General features: G+C 37.1%; 1 protein-coding gene across 1 annotated transcript; it reads left to right on the top strand.

Moving 5' to 3' along the window:
* Positions 1 to 7,243: 7,243 nt before the first annotated feature.
* On the top strand, positions 7,244 to 9,762 carry LOC145138201 (uncharacterized). Its single transcript, XM_079072321.1, has 9 exons — positions 7,244 to 7,357; positions 8,092 to 8,194; positions 8,305 to 8,399; positions 8,493 to 8,535; positions 8,615 to 8,671; positions 8,757 to 8,811; positions 9,013 to 9,071; positions 9,199 to 9,300; positions 9,404 to 9,762. The coding sequence occupies exons 2-9, from the start codon at positions 8,099 to 8,101 to the stop codon at positions 9,524 to 9,526; spliced, it is 630 nt and encodes a 209-aa protein (XP_078928447.1). The 5' UTR covers positions 7,244 to 7,357; positions 8,092 to 8,098; the 3' UTR covers positions 9,527 to 9,762.
* Positions 9,763 to 24,597: the final 14,835 nt, after the last annotated feature.

Raw genomic sequence — 24,597 nt, 5'->3', positions numbered from 1 at the left:
GGTCTTTAGGAGTTTTGGGTTTTGGCTAGTTGAGTCATGAGTGGAATGGGAAAATGATCTTTTGCCATTGGTAAGATAAAAATAGGATTTAGACCTTTATTTGTGGGTTAAACCCTGATTATTAATTATCGTTGTTATTGGGTTATGATTAGTGTGAGGAGCAATGTTAGTAGCGGCTCGAGTGTGCGGTTCAGTTATCATCAGTTCAAGGTGAGTCTTCTCACTGTTCTTGTGGGTCGACGGCACCAATGTCGGCCCACCATGTTGTTATGTAGAATGTTAGCTGTTATGTAACTTTTACATGTTTAATGATTTGGGTTGAGATAGACCCCAAAGTTGGGCCCACGAGTATAAGACGGGTTGGAAGAAACCCCAGGGCTAGGCCCATATTTGTGTATTGGGTTGGAATATACCCTAGGGCTAGGCCAAGTTGTATGTCTGGTATGTGGTACTTTGGGGAACTCACTAAGCCTTGTGCCTACATTTTTATTTTTGTAAGGTTCCAGGTACTTCCGGTTCGAAAGGAAAGGGTCCGGCGTGATGGCACCGCATCATCCCCCTCATGATTTTTGCATTTTATGATCTCTTTTACTCTGATATTTTGTGATAGTTTGTATTGTGGATGATTTCGAGACATGTCATATTTGGTTTGATGAATTTAAAAATGAAATTTTTACTTATGGGTTTTGGGTCATTACAAGTTGGTATCAGAGCCTTGTTTTGAGAGATTCAGGCACACTTTCGGGTGTGTAAGACCTCAAACTCAGGAAAAGATAAACTTTGCGGAAGATAATTTAAATTCTAAAAAGATTTTTTCACCAAGTCAAAGGGGGGTGCGATGCGTGCAATCAGTCGAACTCAAGTAAGTGATTCCCAAAATACCGATATATATATATATATATATATATATATATATATATATATATATATATATATATATATATATGTGTGTGTGTGTGTGTGTGTGTTGTGATTAGTATGCCTGATATATGAATTACATGCTAGAATAGGGATAAGGATACCCCCCATGAATCGTATGATAGAATTGCCTAATTTGTATGATTCCTTATAACCTAAGGGAATTGGATGTCATGTATTACTTGGGATTGATATCGGCTCGGTTAATTGCTAAGTGCATGCTTTTAAAGTTGTATACGATTAGGATCATATAGCCATATAATGATTGATTTAGCCTTATTTCATGTTCCTTGTTTGGTTGTGGACTTAGGGCAGAATCATCATTTGACGTTTATGTGACCCCATTCTATGTATAACTTGCATGCATAAGGCAACCGATAGTGTTGATTAAAATTCTTTGTATGGTAGATGCAGTCAGAGTAAGAATTCCTAGGAGAGCCTAGGTAATGTCATAGTAGATTTTGTATGCTGCATAGCATATGATAGGTATATATAATTACTGTGGTGACTTAGAGGAATCAAGACGGCTCTTGAGGAGGGTACAAATAGGTGTCGAAGGTAGTATTGGGCCCGTACTACTGGAAGCATAGGATCTGTACTCAAGACAAGGACGAACCCGGGGATTCTAATGAGACCTGTATAGTGAGAGTTCCCTCGAGTTTTATGTTGATTGTTTATATATTTGTATTTCAATTTGAGTATGGTGGTGATCACTCGAGGATGAGGTTCTGGCTCTAGTTCTGGTTTTGGCTCGAGCACAGAACCGATTGATGAGAGGTTACGCGAGTTCATTGTGGTCGAGGTCACTTGCGGTATCGTGGATGCTACTCCTGTGATGGTTGGTACCATCAAGGAGGGGATTATGGAGCTTATGGATGATCGGCGTAGGGCCTTTCAAGCCGAGATTGTTGTGGGTCAGTTAGGATCGCGAACTCCCTCATTTCGGGATTTCAAGGCTTGTAGAGCTCCAGAGTTCTTCGGAGCTAAGGACCTTACTGCTAGCCGACGTTGGATCCCTGACATGGAGAATGCTCAGCGGACGAGTTTTTACCATGAGGGGAAAAAGGTAGGGTTTGCATCTTGCCTACTGAGGGTCTGGGTACGTGACTGGTGGGATGAGGTCGGCCGAGCTGTGGGGAGTGTGGTTTGGGAGGAGTTTGTTACGAGGTTTCAGAGGGAGTTTTCACCGACGATCGAAGTGCAACAGTTAGCAAAGGAGTTTCAGGACCTTCGCCAGACTACTGAGACTGTGGCGGAGATCACCGCCAAGTTTCGGGAGAGGTCTCTTTTTGTTCCGCAATACGCTGCGGATGGGGAGATGAAGAAGATGAGATATCGTGACATGTTGAGGGATGAAGTAGGCTACCCCCACAGTCTTACAAACAAGTGCCATGGGCTACTCCCATGGTCTCTCCATGCAATGAATAAAGTCATATCTAATCAGGGATCATATAAACAGTCAAACCGACGATCCAACCGAGAGAAAACAATCAGACAAGAACATCACAATCATGCATTAGACCAAAAGTTCTCAGGCTATCCAACTTAGACTACATAAAACCCAAGCTATCATTAATACATAACCATGTAGCATACATTCATATCAAAATATATCATAGTACATTTCCTTGGCAACTAGCCTTCCCTAGTTACCCTAACCTTTAACACTTCTCAATTAAGTCCTTCGTTGATCTGTCATACATAATCCTGCTAACTGGCCTACCCTAATTACCTTATCCAAACATAACTCCTATCATTACCATATGATCTACAGGAAAGACCCTATCAGTCTAGCATATAATGAGACTCAGTGTTCCATACTGTACATATATACAAAGGAGTTATTTCAACCACTAACACACTTGTGCTCTAACATCACCTCTATTCTAACATGCAAAGGACGTGAGAAACTCACCCAAACTGAAGAACCAAAAAAACGAAAATGAACAAAAATACCCTTACACTTTGTATAGCTCAATCCCGCAAACCGACTATCACCAAGACAAGTAACTCCTCAATCAACAACCCAAATCCTCTAAGATTAACCCTAGGTCAAACTGGTCAAAAGTCAACAGTCAAAGGTCCATACAGTCAACGGTCAACCAAGTCACATTCAATGCCAAGACGTGGGCCCTCCTTGGCCACGTTGTGGGAATACAAGGTCAAAAAGTCAACATGCATGACATTGTCACGTCGTAGGCCTTCCTTGGCCACGTCGTGGCAATGCCATGATAAAACAATCGTGAATCTAAACTTCATCATGCGATGGCTATCCACTGTCCGTGTCGTCGCTATTGGCAAAATGACATTTCTCTCATTAAGATTTTAATTCTTACAGATCTACGCCCAAAACTTTAGATTTAATTCCTTTCTATGACTTAATGGATAAAGTTTCGAACTTTATCCATTAGGAACTTACACCAAGGCAAGATCTACAACCCTAAGTCCTTTAAGCTCTTAATGTGACCAAAACTTGAACAAGGAACACAGAGCTCTCAAACTAAGACCTTGTTCTCACTTAATAGAAATCCATGACCATAAGGAGACCATATCAAGCTCTGGGGTTTCCTCAAACTCCAAGAGCATCCAAAAATGGGACCAAAAACGAAACATCGAGGTCAAGCACATGAATCTCAAAAGAACAAGGTCAAGGTGCGAGCTTTTTACCTCCACAGGTCCAAAAACTTGAAGGAGATGATGGATCTAGCCTTGATCTATGCTTCCATGCACCAAAAAAAAGTTCCTTTCTTCACAAGCTTCACCAAGACAAGAGGAACTACTTCAAAATCAAGCCACCAAGCTCATTACCTTGGATGAGAGATTAGGGTTTCGAAATGGAGAGATGTAGACTGAAGGAAATAACCTAATCCATGAGTTATGGTTTTATATATGAGGGAAACCCTAAAAATCTCAGGTTTTGTGGTGCAGCGATTGCTATAATGTGGCTCTATTCTTGCCATGTCGTAGGAGCCATAATAAACACGTGTTCATAAAACTCATGCCACGTCGTGGGCATCCATGAACAACGTTGTGGGCATCCATGCACCACGTCGTGGCATAGGGTTTTTTCCTTCAAAAACCTTATCTCTGATACCAAACTGACTTTATCTAATATTTCTGGAAAACAGGTGTTACAAGACGCAAAAAGGATGTTGCTGGACAGATTGAACTCTCTTTAATGTTTTGGTCATATCGCATGACTCGTAACTCTGATTAACAAGATTCAAGATGTTCTGGAAACTAGACAAAATTCTGGACGACTTTCGTGTTTGAGAAAAATTATGATTCCTAGTTCCCACGCCGTGGAAAAGGCATTACCACGGCATGTCAGATCCAAAAATCCCCGTGTCGGTCTATGCGCTCGTGTGCCGCAAGGAAACCCATTGCCACGCCGTGGAGGCAAAAAATCTATATATTATGGGTTTTGTAGCCTTAATTCGAGGGCCAACTTCCACCAACTTGGGGAACACGATATTAGTCGACTCCATGCGTTTTTGAAGGCTGAAAACACCTTTGAAGTGTGTATTTGAAGATCACGAAGGTGATTCATCAATTTTCTCATTTCGGTTTGTTTTATATCATGTATTTCAATTCTGAATTCGTTAGACTATGTTTTCTAGTCATGGTTCAAGGCTAAAAACCTTATTGCTTTCATTAGATGTAGATGAAACCTAATTAATATGCTTTGATAGCGTTAGTTGGATTATGTGAGTAAGATTTTAACTTTTGATTCGATTGATTGCTTCACCTTTCATGTTAAAGTTATGATTTTTTTCCTATTGCTGAGTTATGTGTAGTTGAGAGGACCAATCTAATTACATTAACTTGAATCTTAATTAGTTTATGATCATTAAATTGTCAGGACTAGAGATTGATCATATCATAGGGTTAGGTAATATTAATTGTTGACTTTGATTGTGTTAGAGAGTATTAGTTACCCATTATATGGTTAGATTGATTGTCATGACCATTGCTAAGGAATCACTAGATAATATCGTTCATAATTGAATTTATTTATATGGTTTCGTGTTCACTAATTTGCATGATCATTGGAATTAGATATTCATTAATCATTAGAACTAGGAAATCCGACCAAGATAACTAGTCATAAAATTCGGTACCAACTCATTAATCTATTGCATACTAACGAATCAAACATAGAAAACTAGGGGGATTCGAAATGTAGTGGAAGTACTTCAAATATATTGCTTTAAAATCACGTTCTTTGCTCTCTGTTTGCTTAGTTGTTTGAATTTGATAATATTAAGTTTCAGAACTTATAAAACCAGAGAGTTTGACACCCTTTCTTACCTCTACTATACTATTACAAAACTAGTTACACTACCTATTTGTGTTTAGCAGGTTTAGATTTGACAGGACTAAAAAATTTAAAACTACTAGTGCATAATAAACACATCACGGTTATAAAAGTCATTTTTAGGTACGGTATGAACTATGCGAAAGGTTTATGTAGTCAAGATGTGATTTGTTCCTCTTATGTGCTGAGAGCCAGACATCTAACATGCGTTATCCAAAGTTGAACATCAAATGAGATTGAATATTATCCAAGTCTCATGTTCAACATGATGTCTGTAACAAATGGATAACTGATAAACTTACCTTATACATCAATTGAGGCTTTGAGATTTTGTGAATTGGATGTTGATAGAATAACACTAATTCATATATAGGGGTTCTATTATATATATATATATATATATATATATATATATATATATATATATATATATATATATATATATATATAAAAGAGAAACTAAAAGCCTTTTCTCTTCTAATTTGATAGACAAATTGTAAAGACTAGTTATAAGAACTAGTTAATTTCCTTAATGCTTATTTTAATAAGAACATACTTTAGAAGCACGTGTTCTTCTAATGATTAAAACATGGACAAAGGAAAAGTAATACATGAAAGAGCATGACTTTATATGTTATAAACTAGTTAGAGAATTTTATAAAGTTTGTCTTTGTTTTATATATAAAAGCCGTGGATATATATATATATATATATATATATATATATATATATATATATATATATATATATATATATATATATTCTCCTAATGATTAAAACATGGACAAAGGAAAAGTAATACATGAAAGAGCATGACTTTATATGTTATAAACTAGTTAGAGAATTTTATAAAGTTTGTCTTTGTTTTATATATAAAAGCCGTGGATATATATATATATATATATATATATATATATATATATATATATATATATATAAAGACCATACTTTCTTAAATCTTAAGACAATGCTCTTTCATATGTAGCCTTTTGTTGTTAGAGACATGGTCTCTTAAAGCATCAAGACACATTGGGTAGGGACTTCACTTAAAGGTAATAAAGGGCTTGCATTTGGTTCATTACTAGGCCAGTGAATTCCGAATGCTCTCTTCTCTTTCACTTAAAGGGTTAAGTCTTTTGTAGAGAAAAAGTTTGATATTTGCAACTCTCTTTAAGTTAATACTTGGGTTTTAACTTAAAACTTAAGAGTGTTTTTATTATTACAAGAAGAAGACTAGCATTTTATCAAGTTGAAGAATAGTTAGTGTTTCTAACTAAGGTGGAGTTATAGTCTACATTCTTCATCAACTTCCAACCTCCCACGAGGAACCAAGATTTTCAAATAATGTATTCTTTTCTTTCTATGGTTGTTTTTTTTAATCTTTCATAAGCTTTGCAAAATGATCCTTGATGAATAAAATGATTTTAGTTTATTTAAATCTAAAATGTTTTGGTTGCTAATTACGTTGAATTTGTCACTATACTTAGATATTTTTGAATAAAACTTTTACCTCAACTTCAAACGGCCATAACTTTCTGATACGAACTTCAATTTTGACGACCTTTATATCCACAAAATCGTCTCAGAGTAAACTATCATTTTTTTCCATTAATCCCTGCCTATTCTTACACATTAATACATGTCATGAAAAACAAGTGTCACAACATCCGACTTCTTTATTTTTGTTAAATTCCGACTTCATTTGCTAACGTGGCAACCCTATTCAATATGTAATGTCAGTAAATCAATCCACGTAGACTGTTATATATAATCAGAAGTTGTCACATAGACTGATAGACAATATAATCAATCCACTAACCAATTAATGAGCATTTTAAAATATTGGTTTTTATATATATAAAAAAACAATTTAGAGCTAATTTAGAAATGAGGTTATTTTTTATGTTAATAACATTACAAAATTAATGACTATTTTAAAATATTAAAAGTTTTTGGGCTAAATTTATCATTTTTCTCGATAATATGACATTTCGCCAAAATTGAAATCGTGAACAATAAACAATTACTTTTTCACTTTCACAAAATTGGACAGCAGCGGCACTCTCTCTAACTTTCCCGTTGAGTAGGCTCTTGCTCTCCACTCCTCTCCTCTCGTCGTCTGTAAGTAAAACTCAAAACCTTTTGCTCTTTTATGTCTTTTAAGCACCTCCTTCTTTGATTATCTCTTTCGCTGCCAGTTTACAAAAATTAGGGCACATTTTGTTTGTTTTAGGAATGTGCTTACGCAAATGTTTGATTTATAGAACTCGAATCATTGTCCCACTTCTACAACTATTAGTACTTATTTAGTGTGTGATTTTTGTGTGTTTTTGCTACTTACGGGAGGAATAAGCTTGAATCCGACAATCTCATTACCAATGGTAGTGTGTTCGGCGAAATCGCTCCATAAAATGTTTACTTGAACCGAAAATGAGATTCTGCAGCTCATAGATCACTGTTTTGTCATGAGATTATGCAGTCCCAATTTCTATATCCACTTTCATGAATCTTTTAAAACAATATGCTTGTGAGTAGTATAAACCATAAAAGGTAAGCGTTCTAGTGATTGTTAATTTATTATCTGCAAACGTGGTCTTGTTTATGAAGCTGTTTGTTACACCTTTCTTTCTCATGGCTGAAAGGAAGGTTTAGGGTAAATTCTCTACAAATCTATGTTCTTATGATAATATGATGAAATTTTAGGCTTTTAGGATATGTGTTATTTAATTAATGAATGGAATCGTATGATAAAACCTACTATTATATCAATTTATTTTGGTATGTAAGTCAAATTCTTGTACATTTACTCATTCTAACATGTTTTATTTTTTGAATTGGAATCATTCAAACTTTAGATAAGTTATGGGAGGTGTAACAGGCGATATCAATGGAAGTCTGGTTATCTTTGGGGATATAATATGGGTTAAGCTCCATGAAGATTCATGGTGGCCTGCACAGGTTTGTGAAAATATCACTTTTCAAATTCAAATTCATATAAATTGTGTTAACAAGTTAACATAAATGCTTTGTTGAGTTAAATTAAGCTTCATTTACTAATTTCCTTGCAGGTTGTTGATGAGAATTCAGTAAGTTCAGGAAACAAACCAAGCAATAAAGGATCAAGCAGTGATGTTCTTGTTCGGTTATATGGAAGCTATATATTGTAAGTTGTTTTGCTTAATTTCTTTTTACCCTTTCCTTTTTTTTTTTTTTTCACTTTTTGATTTTATCGTGACTTGTTTCTTTGCATCTACAGCAAGTATGTAGATGTTCATAAATCTCGTGCTGAGTTTAAAAAGGTAAGTCAACATCCGGTCAACTCTTGATTTCTAGTTCAGTTGTTTGTGGTAGACTCATAAAGTTTCCTTAAACTTGTAGATCCTAGAAGAAAACAATTTCAATCATGATGATATTATGAAGAAATCTCTGGAGAAGGTATTCTTTTTATGCTATTGATGTATATTCTGTGCAAAAGACGTGAATGCCCTCATCCTCATCATTGTAATTGGAATTCCTGTAGGATCTTCCTAGCTTAAATGGAAGTTCAAAGAAGCGACAAAGGTCTACATCCAAAGGTTGGTTTGTCATTAAGGATTTAATATATAGGCACCAACATTTGTCCTTGTTTTGTTTGGACATATTTTTAATGACTTAAAAGGTCAATAAGCTCAATATACATCTTCAATTTCTAGAATGGAAGGTTTATTCTTAAAGTAATATGGTTTATATAGCATAATCTAGTTGAAATAAAAGAGATTTGATTATTTTTTATGTAGGAGTAAAAGAGTCTTCTCAAAAAAGATCATCAAAAAAGGACACATCAGATAAACCCCAGGTAATTAATTAATCATATAATCTACTTTTCTAAATATGTATCGAATCAAAGTTTTATAACATCAACAAATAACAATAGAATCTCCATTTTTATAAACCTTTGTTTCAATTAATTGTTCTCTTAATAGTCAAAGATTTCAAGCAAAAAGCAAAAACAAGAAAAACCAAAAACTGCAACTCCAGACAGGATACACAATGGCATTGACACATCAGCATCTACTCCAAACATTGTGAGTCACTTAACTTCTCTGTCACACTAGAAACTCCATGTCAGCGCCATGTGGACGCCATGTCAATGCCACATCAGCTCTAAATGTTGTGTTGTTTGTTTAGGGAAATTTGAGCGGACGTCGAATGAAGGTGATGCAGAGTCTTGGTTTAGTAGCGCCTTTGGGGTCACCATTTCCTCGTAACCGAGTTATTTCACCTTCACCTAACCCAACTCTGTTGAGTTGACTAGTCAACATCTTTTGGATTTGTTGTTTCATTATCAACTAATGTTTCTAATGTCACCAAAGCTTTTGGTTAACTAAAACATGATGATTATTGATTGGGAATGCTGTTTGTCTAATAGATTTACTAATATCTAGTAAACAAATTTTCGTGCTTTTAACTGTATTATGTAGACATGGACTTTGTTTAGTGAAATCGTTAGAGGGGAACATAAAAATTTGGGTTCCGTTTGTTTGTTATGCAGGATGTGACAATTTGTTATGTATTTTATTTTTTTATTTTTTGACATTGATTGATGGACTTTACTAATTTGTTATGTATTTTATTTTTTTATTTTTTGACATTGATTGATGGACTTTACTAATTTGTTATGTATTTTATTTTTTTATTTTTTGACATTGATTGATGGACGTAGTAAAAAGATGATAATTGCAATTTTTGTAAACTAGAAATTTTACTCTACCCGCTTCGCGGGGGAGGTACGCGAGGTTTTGGTTATTATGTTCTAGTCGCACAAAAGAAAAATATTATTATTAATTGTTATATCTTTTTGTGTGCGTTCTTTGGGGGGACAAAATTTGCCGATGTAGGAAAGTGTAAGGATCAAAACTACAAATTTTCTAGTTGGTACTTGGTAGGGACTATTTTTGTAATTTTTTTGAACATATGGGTTGTTTCTATAAAAAAAAATACATAATATGATATTTTTTATAAGCTACAAGGATAATTTTTATAATTTTTTAAACACATGAATCGTTTCTATAAAAAAAAAATACGCAATGATATTTTCTATAAATTATGGGAACAACTTTTGTAATTAATTTTCGACACAAGGGTCAAACCTGTCAAAATATAAAAAATCTTAGACATATAGACTGTTTTTGTAAAAAAAAACTTTACAGAAACTTTTTTTTTTTTTGTTATAAATTAAAAAATTACATGAACTAAATATCTCAAAATATAAAACCTTTGTTGTAAGAACTAAATCAACCAAAATATAAAACCATAAAACTCCAAAATAGAAAACTTTACTATTGTTCATAAAAACTTTCTAATTAGTATATAATATATCGTAAAGGATAAAATAAAGTGTGACATGGACTTGTTGGTAGGGGTGTGCGCAGTGCGGTTTGGTGCGGTTTAGAGTCAAAACCGCAAACCGCACCGCATATGCGGTTTGAATATTTTAGAAACCGCAAACCGCACCACAGATGTTCGAAACCGTGTTATGCGGTGCGGTTTGATGCAGACGGTTTATGCGGTTTGGTTGCGGTTTGTGCGGTTTAATGAGTTGTTCAACATTAAATCTATCAAAAAACCAAAAAACTGACCCGGTTATAAAAATTGATTGCTTTCATTTTATAAAAACAAATACAATTTTCAAGTTAAATTGTTTTTAATAAATTGTGATTCATGCTACTATAGTTTTGTAAGTGTCATTGTTATTGCTTTATATTGTCGTTATAGTTGCTATATTCTTGTAAACCGTGGGATCTTCATCTAATAGTGATTTAATGTTACGTTATAGATATTTGGTTATTGTAAGAAATATATTTAAATACATCGTTTCTAAATCGTGATTTGAAATTATAACAAAGTAAAGAAAAAAAGTATATATATAACATGCGGTGCGGTGCGGTTTGAACCGCGGTTTTATAAATACAAACCGCAAACCACACCGCATAGTGCGGTTTGATAAAATGATGAACCGTAAACCGCACCACGAAATTCTAAACCGCATTATGCGGTGCGGTTTGGTGCGGTGCGGGCGGTTTGCGCGGTTTTTTGCACACCCCTACTTGTTGGTTTATCCCATATGCAAAGAAAATGAATCCATCCATATAATGTTATTGTCATTCTTATTTCATTTCATGTTTGAATTGTTTGAATTTTACTTGGATGTTTATAGGATTGTATCATAGTGATTTAAAACTTTAGTTTTTTAGATCGGTTTCTGATTCAACAATATGGTATTCGCTTTTCTACTTAAATGGCCAATCAAACAATAGACTAGAATGCGATTTCAGTAATAGTAAATGTCCACCGTTTGATGATAAGAATTTATAGAAAAACACTTCTAAGATTGAAGACTTTTGATTACAACATGCTTCAAACAATTTAGAAGGTTCCTCATGTCCCTATTGTTTAGTTTGCGAGGCCAATGATGATAAGCCTGATTGGAAAAAATCAAGATTAGGATGATTAGGAAACTACTCAATTAGTGAACAGGAGAGCGAAAAATGTTAACTAATCTAGATGTTAGACATTCATCAAGTGATTGTAGAGTCAAGCTGATAAGCCCAATAAGGAAGTGGATTATGAGCCAAAGTATAAGATGTTGGTGGGCTCTGTAAAAAATACAAAACTGAAAACAAAGGACGGGTTCCTAAGTGTCATGGATAGGTTAAAAATGGTTTATTATATCAAGACGAGGAAGTAGACTTTCACAAAAAAACCGGTTCACGTTCCGAACCGGCCAAAGAACCGGTAAACCAGTCCACTATGAACCTATCCGATTCAGGAACCGAATCGCCGGTTTGCACCGGTTCGAGATTTTAGTCATTGAAACCGGTTTAGAACTAGTTTAGTACCGTGTGAACCGCTTTGGAACCGGTGTAGAACCGATGGACCGGTTTAGATAGGTTCGATTATTTTTATGAATGAACTGGTTTGAACCGAACCGTTTAGGGTTGAACCGATGTTACTATTCTCAAATCGGAACCGAATCGGTTTAAAGAACCGGTTCGGTTTGAAGAAAAAACCGGTTTTTGTGCCCCTCTATGAGGAAGTACATGTTGCAAACATGTGCTACAAGGCTAAGACCGAAGAAAAGAGTACATTTCGCCAGGATATGAATGAATAATAATGACGATCACATTTCACACACACACACACACGTACATATAAAAGAAAAAAAAACAAGAAACAATTACTAATGGATAGGTCATATACGAGATTTCTGATACCTCTGCATTACTAGATGTTTTTTCATACTTACCGCATTCAGTTGAACATCATCTTTCTTAGCGGTGAGTAAGTGAAAACTAATTGTAACGTCATACCTTATGATCTGATGAGTCAAACACTCTACATGATATCCGTCAGCGTCAACGTCTACATCACCGTCAGCGTCAGCATATCAAGTCTATCAGCGTCAGCGAGTAGTATAGTTATTCTATGTAATCTTTTGTATATTAGGTAATGATATAGATATGTATAGAATAGATTGCAGATCCAATATCTTTGTGATGATGATTGGTTCTTAGTATAGATTAGATACAATTCCTTCAATCAAGGGATATACTTGTATATAATAGTATATAATCAACATTAGGGTAAACCCTAGTGTTAACTTCGTCTTGGTGACCGTCTTTGTGACAAACCGCCTTCTTGGTGAAGACAAACCCTTTCTTGGTAAAAGACAATTTGGAGAACTCCTTGTGTTATTTATTTCCTGTTCTTTGTTTGCTTAGATTAGTTTGCTTTTGTTCTTTATACTTGAAGTGTATCCGATCGATATAAACCTTCAATTGGTATCAAAGCAGGTTTTTGATACACTCAAGTAATCATGTCGACTTCCAATAATCCCAAATCCTTTGGTCTCAACAAAATTCCTCCTTTCGATGAACACAACTTCGCCATGTGGAAAACTAAGGCCATGTTTTTTCTTGAAACCATGGACTATGCGATGCATAAAACCGTTGAAAAAGGTCCTCACGTTCCTATGTACCAACCCATGGCCAACAATGCTCCAGTTGGTCCACTGAAGTAAAAACCAGAGACCAACTATGGCGATGATGATAAGATGTTGATTAATCTTGATGTAAAAGCCAGAGCATCGATAGGAAACTCTCGCCCCTATCATGTGTATCATCTTGTGCAGAATTGTGACTCGGTCCAAGAGATGATGGAAACGTTGATTGTGACATCCCCATTTTCTCGGCCAGAAAAGACCGATTTGTTTATGTTTTATTTGAAAATCAGAGTATCTTTTTGAAGAAATATGTTGCGGAATTTGTTCCCAAAATATGATAAGTAAATTATCAAAGCATTCCCGAAGGAATGTGTTTTCATTATATTAAAAACGTTGGGATGTCATTGTCAATACAGTACATAAGCATAAACATAAATAGTACAGACCTTACAACTTCTATTATTCTAATGGCCTATAATCCATAGATCTCTCATCAGTTCAACACTCCTGTGCACTTTTGCCACTACCTGTAATACAAGAAACAAGTGGGTCAGACTTGGGAGCCTGGTGAGGACAAAGGGTTTTCAACCCACAATAATTAAGTTTATTAATTTCATCAAATCATTCAAACCGATTACTTGTTCCCGTTATCCTCACTATCTGTCCCTAAAGTATCTTATTTAAGGGACCTATCCTAAGAATCATCATCGGGAAGACAATACTGCTTAGGGTATTCCTCAGCAATATATGTCAGTAAGGCAACCATGAGGGGGATAGAGTACACCGGTGAACACATCGTTCACAAACACCTACAGGTTGCGAGCATGTAGTGTTCCACTAGACTGTCTAGAATAGTCCGTGGTCGTCATCTATACTCCGTTAGATAACTAAATCATCTTAAACATCGAGGCCTCTCATCATTTATTTCATCATCTATATCATCTAGCCATCTTTACCCATCATAATTGTAGGTATAAAATACATATACACTTTAAATCGAATAAAACATGTATATTTTGTTCATCCAACATAGATATTAAGAACACATATAATATGCACACATAACATGTAATTTATATTAAATACTTCATATCTATGTGTAAGATGAAAGTAACTATGTACTCACTTGTTAAAGTGATGACTTCAAACTTGGGCAGCACTTCACATTTAACAATTTTATTTTCCTTTGACGAAACCTAGTATCATTATCACTAGATTTTAGTCTAATACTTATTGCGACAAATTATTAGTCTAGATTAACTCAAGTTCTACGAGCAATATTGTTTTTCTTCTATTATATAAGTGTTAAACTATACTTTTCAACTACTATGTACAGACAGGGGTCAGACATAAAACACCAAAGGGCAAGACCATTTTGGCATTTAAGCTGTTCTGAAATCCAACAACCCTATGCGGCCCTTCAAACCAAATTCCCCGTACCACGAGTAGTTAAAAGGTATTATAATAACACTTTGTATAATTTATAATACTTAGCTCATGTATTGTTTATAGGTTCATAATAACGATAATGAACTTAAACATAAGTTATACTTAAATTAGGGTAAGCATAACTCACTTACAAGGGGGTTTAGCTAGGAGTCGGGCTCTGCGGGACAGAACTTCTGAGCCGAAAGCTCTTCTTCTTGGAGCCTACTGGCGCTCCGGGACTTGCCTCTAACACTTTAGAATTGCTAGGGAAGGGGAGGGGCTAATAGGGGTATTTGAGAGAGGACGAATGGGAAAGGTGTGAGAAAAATGGAAGATTTGCGCCTCTATTTATAAGCTAGAAGCTCGGAGTACACGGGGCGTAACTTCGGAGTATGTGACATCCCCAATTTCACGGCCAAAAAAGACCGATCTGTTTATGCTTTATTTGAAAATTAGAGTATACTTTTAAAGAAATTTGTTGTGGAATTTGTTCCCAAAAATATGATAAAGAATTTATCAATGCATTTTCGAAGAAAAGTATTTTCATGACATTACAAACCTCGGGATGTCATTGTCAATACAGATAAGAAGCATAAACAAAAAAAACAACATACAACACAAAAGCAACGTAGGCCTTACAACATTCTATTTATTTCTACTGGCCTACAATTCATAATCTCTTATCAGATCATCGCATTTATGCTCTTGTGTCACTACTTGTAATACAAGAAACTGAGTGGGTCGGGCTTGGGAGACTGGTGATCACATAAGGTTTTCAACCCACAATAAATAAGTTTATTATTTTCATCAAATCATTCAACCCAATTACCCGTTCCCGTATCCTCACTTTACGTCCCTAAAACATCTAATATAAGGGACCTAGCCTAAGGATTTTTCATCGGGGTGGACAACATTGATTTGGGGATTCCTCAGCAATACATGTCAAATAAGGCAACCATGAGGGGGATGAAGTACACCTGGTGAACACGTAATTCAAATAAACACCTACAGGTTGCGAGCCTGCTAGCGTTACACTAGACTGTCTAGAATAGTCTGTGGTCGTCATCTTTACTCCGCTAGATGACTAGATCATCGTCAACATCGAGGCCTCTCATCATTTTATTTCATCACACATCAACTATTTCATCTACCCATGTTTTACCCAACATATTTGTATATATAAAATACATATACAGTTTAAATCATAAAAAAAATGTTTAAATCGTTCATCCAGAATAGATGTCAGGTAAACAGATAATATGCACACATAGCACGTAATTTATATAACATACATCATATCTATGTGTAAGATGAAAGTAACTACGCACTCACCTGATAAAGTGGTGATTCCAACTTGGACAACGCTTCGCTTCTTAAACATATGATTTCCTTTGACGAAACCGGGAGGTTTGCTAGAAACCGGGCTCTGCGGGGACGGAGTTTCCGAGCCGAAAATCTTTTTTTTCTCGGAGCCTTCGGGCGCTCCGGGGCCTTCTCCTAACACTAGGAAGATTCTATGGGTTGGGGAGTGTTTAGAGAGAGCGTAGAGAGAAGAATAATGGGTGAGGTGTGGAAAATGAGAGCAACCTTCACATCTATTTATAGGGAAGGCTGGCCTCGGTTGCACAGGGCGCTCCTCGGATGGACGCATCGCGTTTCGGGTGCACAACACGTTCATGCGAACGTACGACGTAGGTGCGGGCAGTGGCGAGGTTCGTACAGTTGCATGTTAACCATCGGATGGAACGACGTCGCCGAACCGAGACCTAGTATCCGAACGCGGGGCGTTCCTTCCTTCTACGCGGGGCCTTCCCCTCAGACAACATTCGCAATTTACACACCCGACTTTTAAATATCGTAAGTTTCGCATACGAGCTTCGTTTTCTACGTTCTTTATATCCACGCGTAGGTATAGATGTACTCTACAACTTTGGTTTAGACTCCGTCGGTTAATTTTGAATTTATTTTTAAAGTTATATTTTAACAGGTCAGGACAGGAAAAGTCCGTTAAAAATTCATAACTTTGTCATCCGACGTCCGTTTTCGTCTATCTTTTTATCGTTGAGCTCCTATTGATGAGATATTCGATTCTTGTTTAGGTTGTTTCGGGTGAAAATCGCTCGATCTAAAATTCGAACTCCGGGCTGCACACTGCTATGCCAAATCTTCGAAAATTCATAACTTCCTCATATGAAGTCAGATTTCGACGTTTTTTATGCACGCTCTCTGTTTTACGTGTACTACAACTTCCGTTTAGATCACTAAGGCTAAAAAGAAATTTATCGTAAACTCACTTTTTACGTCACACAGCGTCGTGCCGGTTTTGTCGCGAAATGTCGACAGGTCATAACTTCTTCGTTATAACTCGAATTTCGGTGTTCTTTATATCTCCAGAATCCTTGTCACGACCACTACAACTTTCTTCATAGATAGTAGATTTATCTATATTTTTATTTTTGGCGTTTATTTTCATTCTTAATTTATTATATCTTATAAATAAGTATAATGCACATAAAATCACATAATCCACATAATATTCAAGTAATTCCTCTTTATTACTTTATAATGAGTTACATTTGTTCACCCTAACTATTACATCATAATATTAATGCTTAGCCTCGAAATACGGGCGTTACAATTATCTCCCCCTTAGGATGATTCCGTCCAGGAATCATGCTTCAACAAACAGATGCGAATAGCGACTCATCATGTCACTCTCCATTTCCCATGTGAGGTTTGGCCCATTCTTGGCAGCATAACTCTTTTGACGAATGGTAACTATTGCTGTAGGAAAACTCTACCAGTGGTAAGTGTTCATCCCAGTTACCTTGGAATTCCAGGGTACATGCTCTTAACATATCTTCTAGTGTTTTAATCATTCTTTCGCTCTGACCATCAGTCTGCGGATGGTAGGTTGTACTTAAACACAACTTCGTACCCATTTCCTCTTGTAGACTCCTCCAAAACCTCGATGTGAAATGACTATCACGATCTGATACAATTGTTAAAGGAACACCGTGAAGTCTTAATACTTCCTTCACGTAAGCATTTGCAAGCTTAGCCATAGACTATCTCTCATTGGCTGCTATGAAGTGTGCATTCTTAGAGAACCAATCCATGACCACCCAAATCATGTCGTGACCGTTCTTTTTCCTGGGCAGTTTAGTCACAAAATTCATGGTGATGTCTTCCCATTTACCCATGGGTACATGTAAAGGTTCTAAAATCTTATACGGTTTCTGATGTTGTGCCATAAATCTAGCACATGTTACACACTCGGCCACATACTTTGCAACATCGAGCTTCATTGTCGGCCACCAGTAGTAGGGTTTCAGATCCATATACATTTTAGTGCTTCCGGGATGAATCGAGTACATGGTCTTGTAAGCTTCTTCCATCAGAAGATCTCTTACTCCTCCTATCTTAGGTATCTGAATCCTATCTTGGAATACCTTTAATCCTTGACCGTTTGTACCGAACACCAACGTTTTGCCCAAACGTTCTTCCTTTCGGTCATTTTTCTCTAAAGCTTCTTCCTGAGCTTTCTTGATGCTTTCCATAATCGTCGAGATGCTTAAATTCTTAACGCTCTTGGCCTTTTTCTTTCCAAGTTTACTTTTCGACTTAGAGCATCAGCTACGACATTTGATTTACCAGGATGGTATAGTATCTCACAGTCATAATCCTTAAGCAATTTTAGCCAATGTCGTTGCCTCATATTCAATTCTTTTTGATCAATGAGATACTGGAGACTTTTATGATTAGTGAAGAGTTTGCACTTTGTGCCGTAAAGATAATGCCTCTATATATTTAATGCGAACACTACCACTGCCAACTCCAGATCATGAGTGAGGTAGTTCTTTTCGTGCTCTTTCAGTTGTCGAGATGCATATGCTATCACCTTATCTCTTTGGGTCAGAACACAACCTAAACCAACTCCAGATGCATCGCTATATACTGCGAAGTCTTCAACTTTGTCCGGTAAAGAAAGAGTTGGTGCTTCACACAACTTCTTCTTTAGCTTCTCGAATGCTTCTTCGTGTTTCTCACTCCATGTATATGTAGCTCCTTTATGGGTCAAAGTTGTTAATGGAGCAGCTATCAAAGAAAAGCCTTGGATAAACCTTCGTTAATATCCAGCTAATCCCAGAAAGCTTCTGTAACATCCCGAAATTTAGGTATATCTATTTAACCCTTCTTCTTTTCCAAGTTGTCAAGTTTAACCCTTAAAGGAAATATTAAGGCAAATGAGTACGCTGGGCGTACTGAAGAGTACGCTGTGCATACTCATGCGCTTAAGTTGGACGCGGACTCGCCTAGGTACGCTGGGCGTACCCAGGGTTACGCTGGGCGTAGCGGGCCCAGATGCAAACCCTAATTTGTGGCTTGTACACTATAAAAGGAATGTTAAGGCCTTATCCCCAGCCACCATTTCAGAGAGTGAAACCCTAATAGAGAGCTACCCTTCGTTCCTAGCTTGTGTGTGTGTGTGTTCTAAGCTTCAAAGTGCCATTTCAAGGTAGTGAAAGAGAAGAGGAGGCCATTTTAGGAGCTAGAAGTTGGTGGACAAGAGTAGATCTGAGTTCTACAGAGGTTGGAGCTTCTTTCTGAGGTAAAAATGAAGGGCCAATATATTTGGTTTGGGCTAGGCAACAATGTATAGATGAGTTAGGGCATTTGACATTGTATTTTGGAGTCTTTTGTGTGTTTGGTGTTTTCGGTCTAGGTTATTGTTCTCGGTTGGAAGTGACCGAAAACAGGCTTTCGGTCAGCTTGACCGAAACCTGTTTTTGGTCCATATTGGTATATATAGGTTGTCAGGCTGTCAGTAGTAGGTGTGGTTGATCAGCAGTTGTACTTTGCTAGTTTTCGGTCCCTGAGTTGTATCAGACAATTTCCGTGTGTTATTGTATGCAAGCTCGGTTTCATTTCATCTTCTACTCAATTTCTTCTTTGTTTTCTTATGCTTGATTGATCATTGGTGAAGATCCTTCCATCAAGGACCTTACAATTGGTATCAGAGCTTCAAACCGGTGTCAATCATGCTTATTATTCAGTTTTCTGCTTCACAGTCGTGTTCTTCACGTTCTCGGTCACTAGAAGCCTGTTTTTTGCTCGAGTTTTGAAGATCAGATCACAATTTGCATCGTGTGGAATAGAGATCTGTTTGGATTTCAGCTTTTTGGTTGAAATCTTATTGTTTTCGGTTTGATCTTCATCAACCGAAAATCTATCTTCAACCGATTTCTGTCAGATCTAGTGTGTTTTGAAGCTGCAGTTGGTATTTTCAGTGTGTGGAAATCAAAATCGGATCAAAAATCTGAGTTTTTCATTGAAAACTGTTAGTTTTCGCTTCAACCTTCAGAAACCAAAAACTGTTCTTCAAGTTCTTCAGAAACCGAAAATCCAAAATCCTTTGAATCTTCAGAAACCGAAAACTGTTCTTCAACCGAAATCTCTTGAATCTTCAAAGACCGAAAACTGTTCTTCAGCCGAAAACCTATCAACCTTCAGAAACCGAACACCATTCATAAACCGAACACTCTTGATCCTTCATAAACCGAAAACCCCTTAATCTTCAGAAACCGAAAACCTTTTATTCTCTTAAAAACCGAAAACTCCCCTTATCATCTTAAACCGAAAATCCCTTTTATTAATTTTCTCCTTTCAACCAAATTCCTCGTTTTCGGTCAACACCACTCAACCGAAAACTCTATTTTCTTGATCATTTTGTTTGTTTTTCAAGTTAATTTTTATTAAAAAATTTAAAAAATTCAAAAAACAACAAAAATCAACAAAAAAAAAATGGAATCTCAAAGCATGTCAGCTCATCACGAATTAGATGCCATCGTGGGAACCACTTCTCGAATTCCCCGATTGTTATCTGCGGAAGGATTTCCAGAATGGAAATATCGGATCGAAAAGTACATCAAAATGAAAGATTTGAAGATATGGCGGAGCATTCTTAGAGGTCGAATCCGCATCACAACCACATTGGAAGATGGAACCATAATTGATAAGCAAGTTGAGAACTACACCGATGATGATTTCGAGAGAGTCGAGGAACAAGAAAAAGCTCTTGCTACAATTACCATGGCATTATCTCTGGAAATTGCTCAAGGTTTCCGTGAGTATACATCAGCAAAGGCCTTATGGGAAGCACTGATAGAAGTCTATGAAGGCAATGAAGACATGAAACAGAGTCACCAAGACATGCTGCGACAGAAATTCAATATGTTTAACCATGTCTTGGGAGAAACACTTGAAAATCAGTTGCAGAGATTTATCACACTTACCACAGAAATGAGCTCTGCTGGTGTTATGGTGACTAGGTCAGAGATAAACAAGAAGCTGCTAAACTCTCTACCAAAATCCTGGGATATGAATGTCTCAGTGATTAAAAAGACCAAAGATTTGAACAGGTTGAGTTTAGCTGAAACGATGGCAATCATTAAGGCTTGCGATCTCGATGATAAGCAAAGGGAGATTAATCATGTTAATTCATACTCCACATCAAATCTTGGGATCCAAACCACCAACAACACTTCTTTCTCAAGCTTTTCTACTCCTCAAGCTCCTCAAGTTCATGTTCCTCAAGTTCAATCCTATGTGACTCATCAGCCTACCTCATACATGATCCCTCAAATGCAACACATTCAAGTTCCTCAACCTCAAACTTTACCTCAACAAGTTGGTTCTAGTGTTGGTTCATCCACAGCTGCACCCGTTCAATCTCATGGAATTAGTCCTCAAGCTTCATCTTTAAAAGAAAAGGAAGAAAATCTGGCCCTCGCCACTGGTTTGGTAAACTGCTACAACGCTTTTGTGGCCGGAGAACTCTCCCCACAACTCTCATTTGCTGACCTAGACCAGATCCATCCTGAGGATGTGGAAGAGATGGACATTACATGGCAAATGGCCATGGCGGTTTTCAGGGCAAAGCAGTTCTCCAAGAAAACAGGAAAGAATAATTGGAGTGTGAATTCCGACAAGAAAGTGGGATTCAACAAAGGAAAACTGCGATGTTACAACTGCCATGAGCCTGGGCATTTTGCAAGGGAATGTCCAAAGCCAGATCGAAGAGAGAATTCTGAGCGAACCATGGTGCCGGTGACTTATGTCAACAAGGGATCTTCTTCAAGCAATCAGACTGCTAATTTGGCGATGGTGGCCCAATCCTTTGATTGGGAAGATCAAATTCAGGCTCTGAATATTTCAGGACCTGAAAATGCGCATCTTGCTCAAATCAAGGATTGTGTGGAGGAAGAAGCAGAGAAAGACCTTGAAGAAGAGATGATGAATCTTCAGTTTGCGTTCATGGTGCAAACTACTCCTGAGCCAGCCAAACCCGAGGTCAGTGAATTTGGTTGCTCTCAATCTTGCATGAAAACTGTTAAATTCTTACGTGAGCAAATTGAATTAATCAAGAGAGAGAACGAGGACCTTAAGTATGAGGGTTACACACTTAGGAAAAATCAAAAGCCTTTAAAAACACAATTAGAGAATAAAACAAAGGACTTTAAGAAATTTCAAGAGGATTACTGCAACAAATGCGAGAACTATGATCATCTCAAAAGAAAATTTGTTGCTGTGACCGCTGAACTTGATTCATTGAAAAATCGTATTGAAAATGCTGAATTTATTTTTAACAAATTCTATGGGTCAAGTGAAGTAGTAGCAAAAATGATAGAGGAACAGATGCAGTGGAAGGACATTACATGTGGAAACCAAAAGAAAGTAGGATTAGGTTTTGAGAGTGCCCCTCCTCCATTCAATCATACCTATACTGTCATTCCTCTATCTCAAGAAGAGATTGATAAAGAACCTTTCTTAGTTTATGGAAAGCCTGCTTCTGAACAAGCTAGATAAAATTTTGGATACTAACATTTCTACCTCAAGTGCAGACATGTCAGTAGTTCAGGGGGAGCAAGAAGCTGAAAAGTCTGAGTCAAATAATTCTGTGTCTAAATTTGGTGTTGAATTTTGTGATGAATCTGTGTTAAAATCAAACACTAATGTTTTTGTTTCTGGTGGTGTGTTGTTTCAGACTGATAATTGTGAAAATAATGGTGTTGTTTCTGATAAAGTTGCTAAATCTGATTTGAATGCTTCTACATCTTCCACGTTTGCTACACAATCTAGTGCTTGTTCTTGCAAATGTAAAAATGCTAGAAATATTAATAAACGCAAGAAATCTGACAAGAGTAGTACCATTTCCAATGATAATAAACAAATTTGTTTCAACTGTGGTACTGCTGGTCATATTGCCAGAAATTGTTTAAATCGGATGTTTGTGCATTATTTGTCACAAAGTGGAGAGAATGAGTCTCGAGGACGATCTTTAATTAGAAAATCCTCCAGAACTCGCTCTCGAGATGATGACTGGAAAACAAATCAAAACAAGAAAATGGCAGGTTTTCAAAAGAACAAACAGGTTTTCAACAAATTCACAAACAGTTTGCCAAAATCGACCCAAGCTAATCCAAAGTCGATTTCGTCAAAGAGTAGGTCTGGATCTTCAAACCCTTCGAGTAGAAAATCCACCGGCTCGAAGCAAACTCAAACGAAGAATGTTTCAAAACCTAAATACCAATGGATGCCAAAATTAAAATATGACCAGTCATCATCATCCTCTGTATTTGTTGAAAAAGAAAAATCAAATGAGAAATCTGTGAAAGTTAAGGGTCAACCCAGGACTGCAATGACCTGGGTCCCCAAATCTAAATGATTCCGCTCATTGTGCAGGGACAGTTGCGGAGGAATGTCGTCAGACCCTGGTATGTCGACAACGGCTGCTCCCGGCACATGGCATGAGATATCTCCCAACTGCACGACATTCAGACATTTAATGGGGGATATGTCTCCTTTGCGGGCAGAGATGGCGGAAAGATAACGCAAAAAGGAACGGTGACCAACGGAGTGCTCAGTTTTGAGAATGTCAATTATGCTCCTGAGTTGAAGCACAGTCTACTGAGTGTCTCTCAAATCTGTGACAAGGGTTACTCGACACACTTCACCGATAAAGAATGTCTAATCTTAAATCCGGGCATTGTCATCCCGGAGGAGTGGATTCTCGTCAAATCTAAGCGGGATGGGAATGCCTATATTATCGACATGAACAACAATGTACCCGATGAAGTCACTTGTCTCTTTTCCAAAGTCTCAGAACAAAACGCAATGTTGTGGCATCGTCGACTTGGCCATGCAAATGCAAAGAACCTGAACCGGCTTGCTAAAAACGAAATGGTCCGCAGTATGCCTGTCAGAGATTTTATTACTTTTGAAAAATGTGTTTCCTGTGCTCAAGGCAAACACCATCGGAAACCACATCTGCCAAAGCAGGTCAACTCCATCAGTCAGGTGCTCCAATTGTTGCATATGGACTTGTTTGGTCCGGTCAACGTCCTCAGCATCAACCAAAATTCATACTGTCTCGTTGTGATAGACGATTTCTCTCGTTTCACGTGGGTCTTCTTTCTGTCCAACAAAGCTGGGATCGCTGACCTCATCAAGAAGTTCATTGTAATGATTGAGAACCAAACCAACCACCGAGTGAAAGCGCTTCACACAGATAATGGAACAGAGTTCAAGAACGCTATTCTTGATCATTTTTGCGCTGAGAAAGGGATTGTGCGTCAATTCAGTTCTGTTCGGACACCACAACAAAATGGTGTTGCTGAACGGAGGAATCGAATGCTACAAGACGCAGCAAGGACGATGCTATGTGATTCTAAACTTCCAGTTTTCTTTTGGGCGGAGGCGATCAACACTGCGTGTTACGTTCAAAATCGTGTTTTGATCAACAAAGCCCAGATGACAACCCCGTATGAGATTCTCTATGGACACAAGCCATCTGTCAGCCATTTCCGAGTATTTGGCTGCCCTTGCACCCTTCTCCACTTGGAATCCAACCCAAAGTTTAATGCAAAAGCTGATGATTGCTATTTTGTCG

The sequence above is a fragment of the Lactuca virosa genome, chromosome 9, assembly GCF_052849685.1.
Source record: "Lactuca virosa cultivar CGN04683 chromosome 9, Lactuca_virosa_CGN04683_v6, whole genome shotgun sequence".
NCBI lineage: Eukaryota > Viridiplantae > Streptophyta > Magnoliopsida > Asterales > Asteraceae > Lactuca > Lactuca virosa.
Note: the sequence above shows the minus strand (reverse complement) of the source record. Positions and strands in the feature narration are given on the sequence as shown.

What these genes read in the sequence shown, in the direction of transcription:
- LOC145138201 (XM_079072321.1), top strand. Translation starts at nt 8,099, where the DNA reads ATGGGAGGTGTAACAGGCGATATCAATGGAAGTCTGGTTATCTTTGGG. An exon ending in TTATATGGAAGCTATATATT is followed by an intron (nt 8,400 to 8,492) that starts GTAAGTTGTTTT and finishes TTGCATCTACAG; the next exon opens with CAAGTATGTAGATGTTCATA. An exon ending in ACACATCAGATAAACCCCAG is followed by an intron (nt 9,072 to 9,198) that starts GTAATTAATTAA and finishes TTCTCTTAATAG; the next exon opens with TCAAAGATTTCAAGCAAAAA.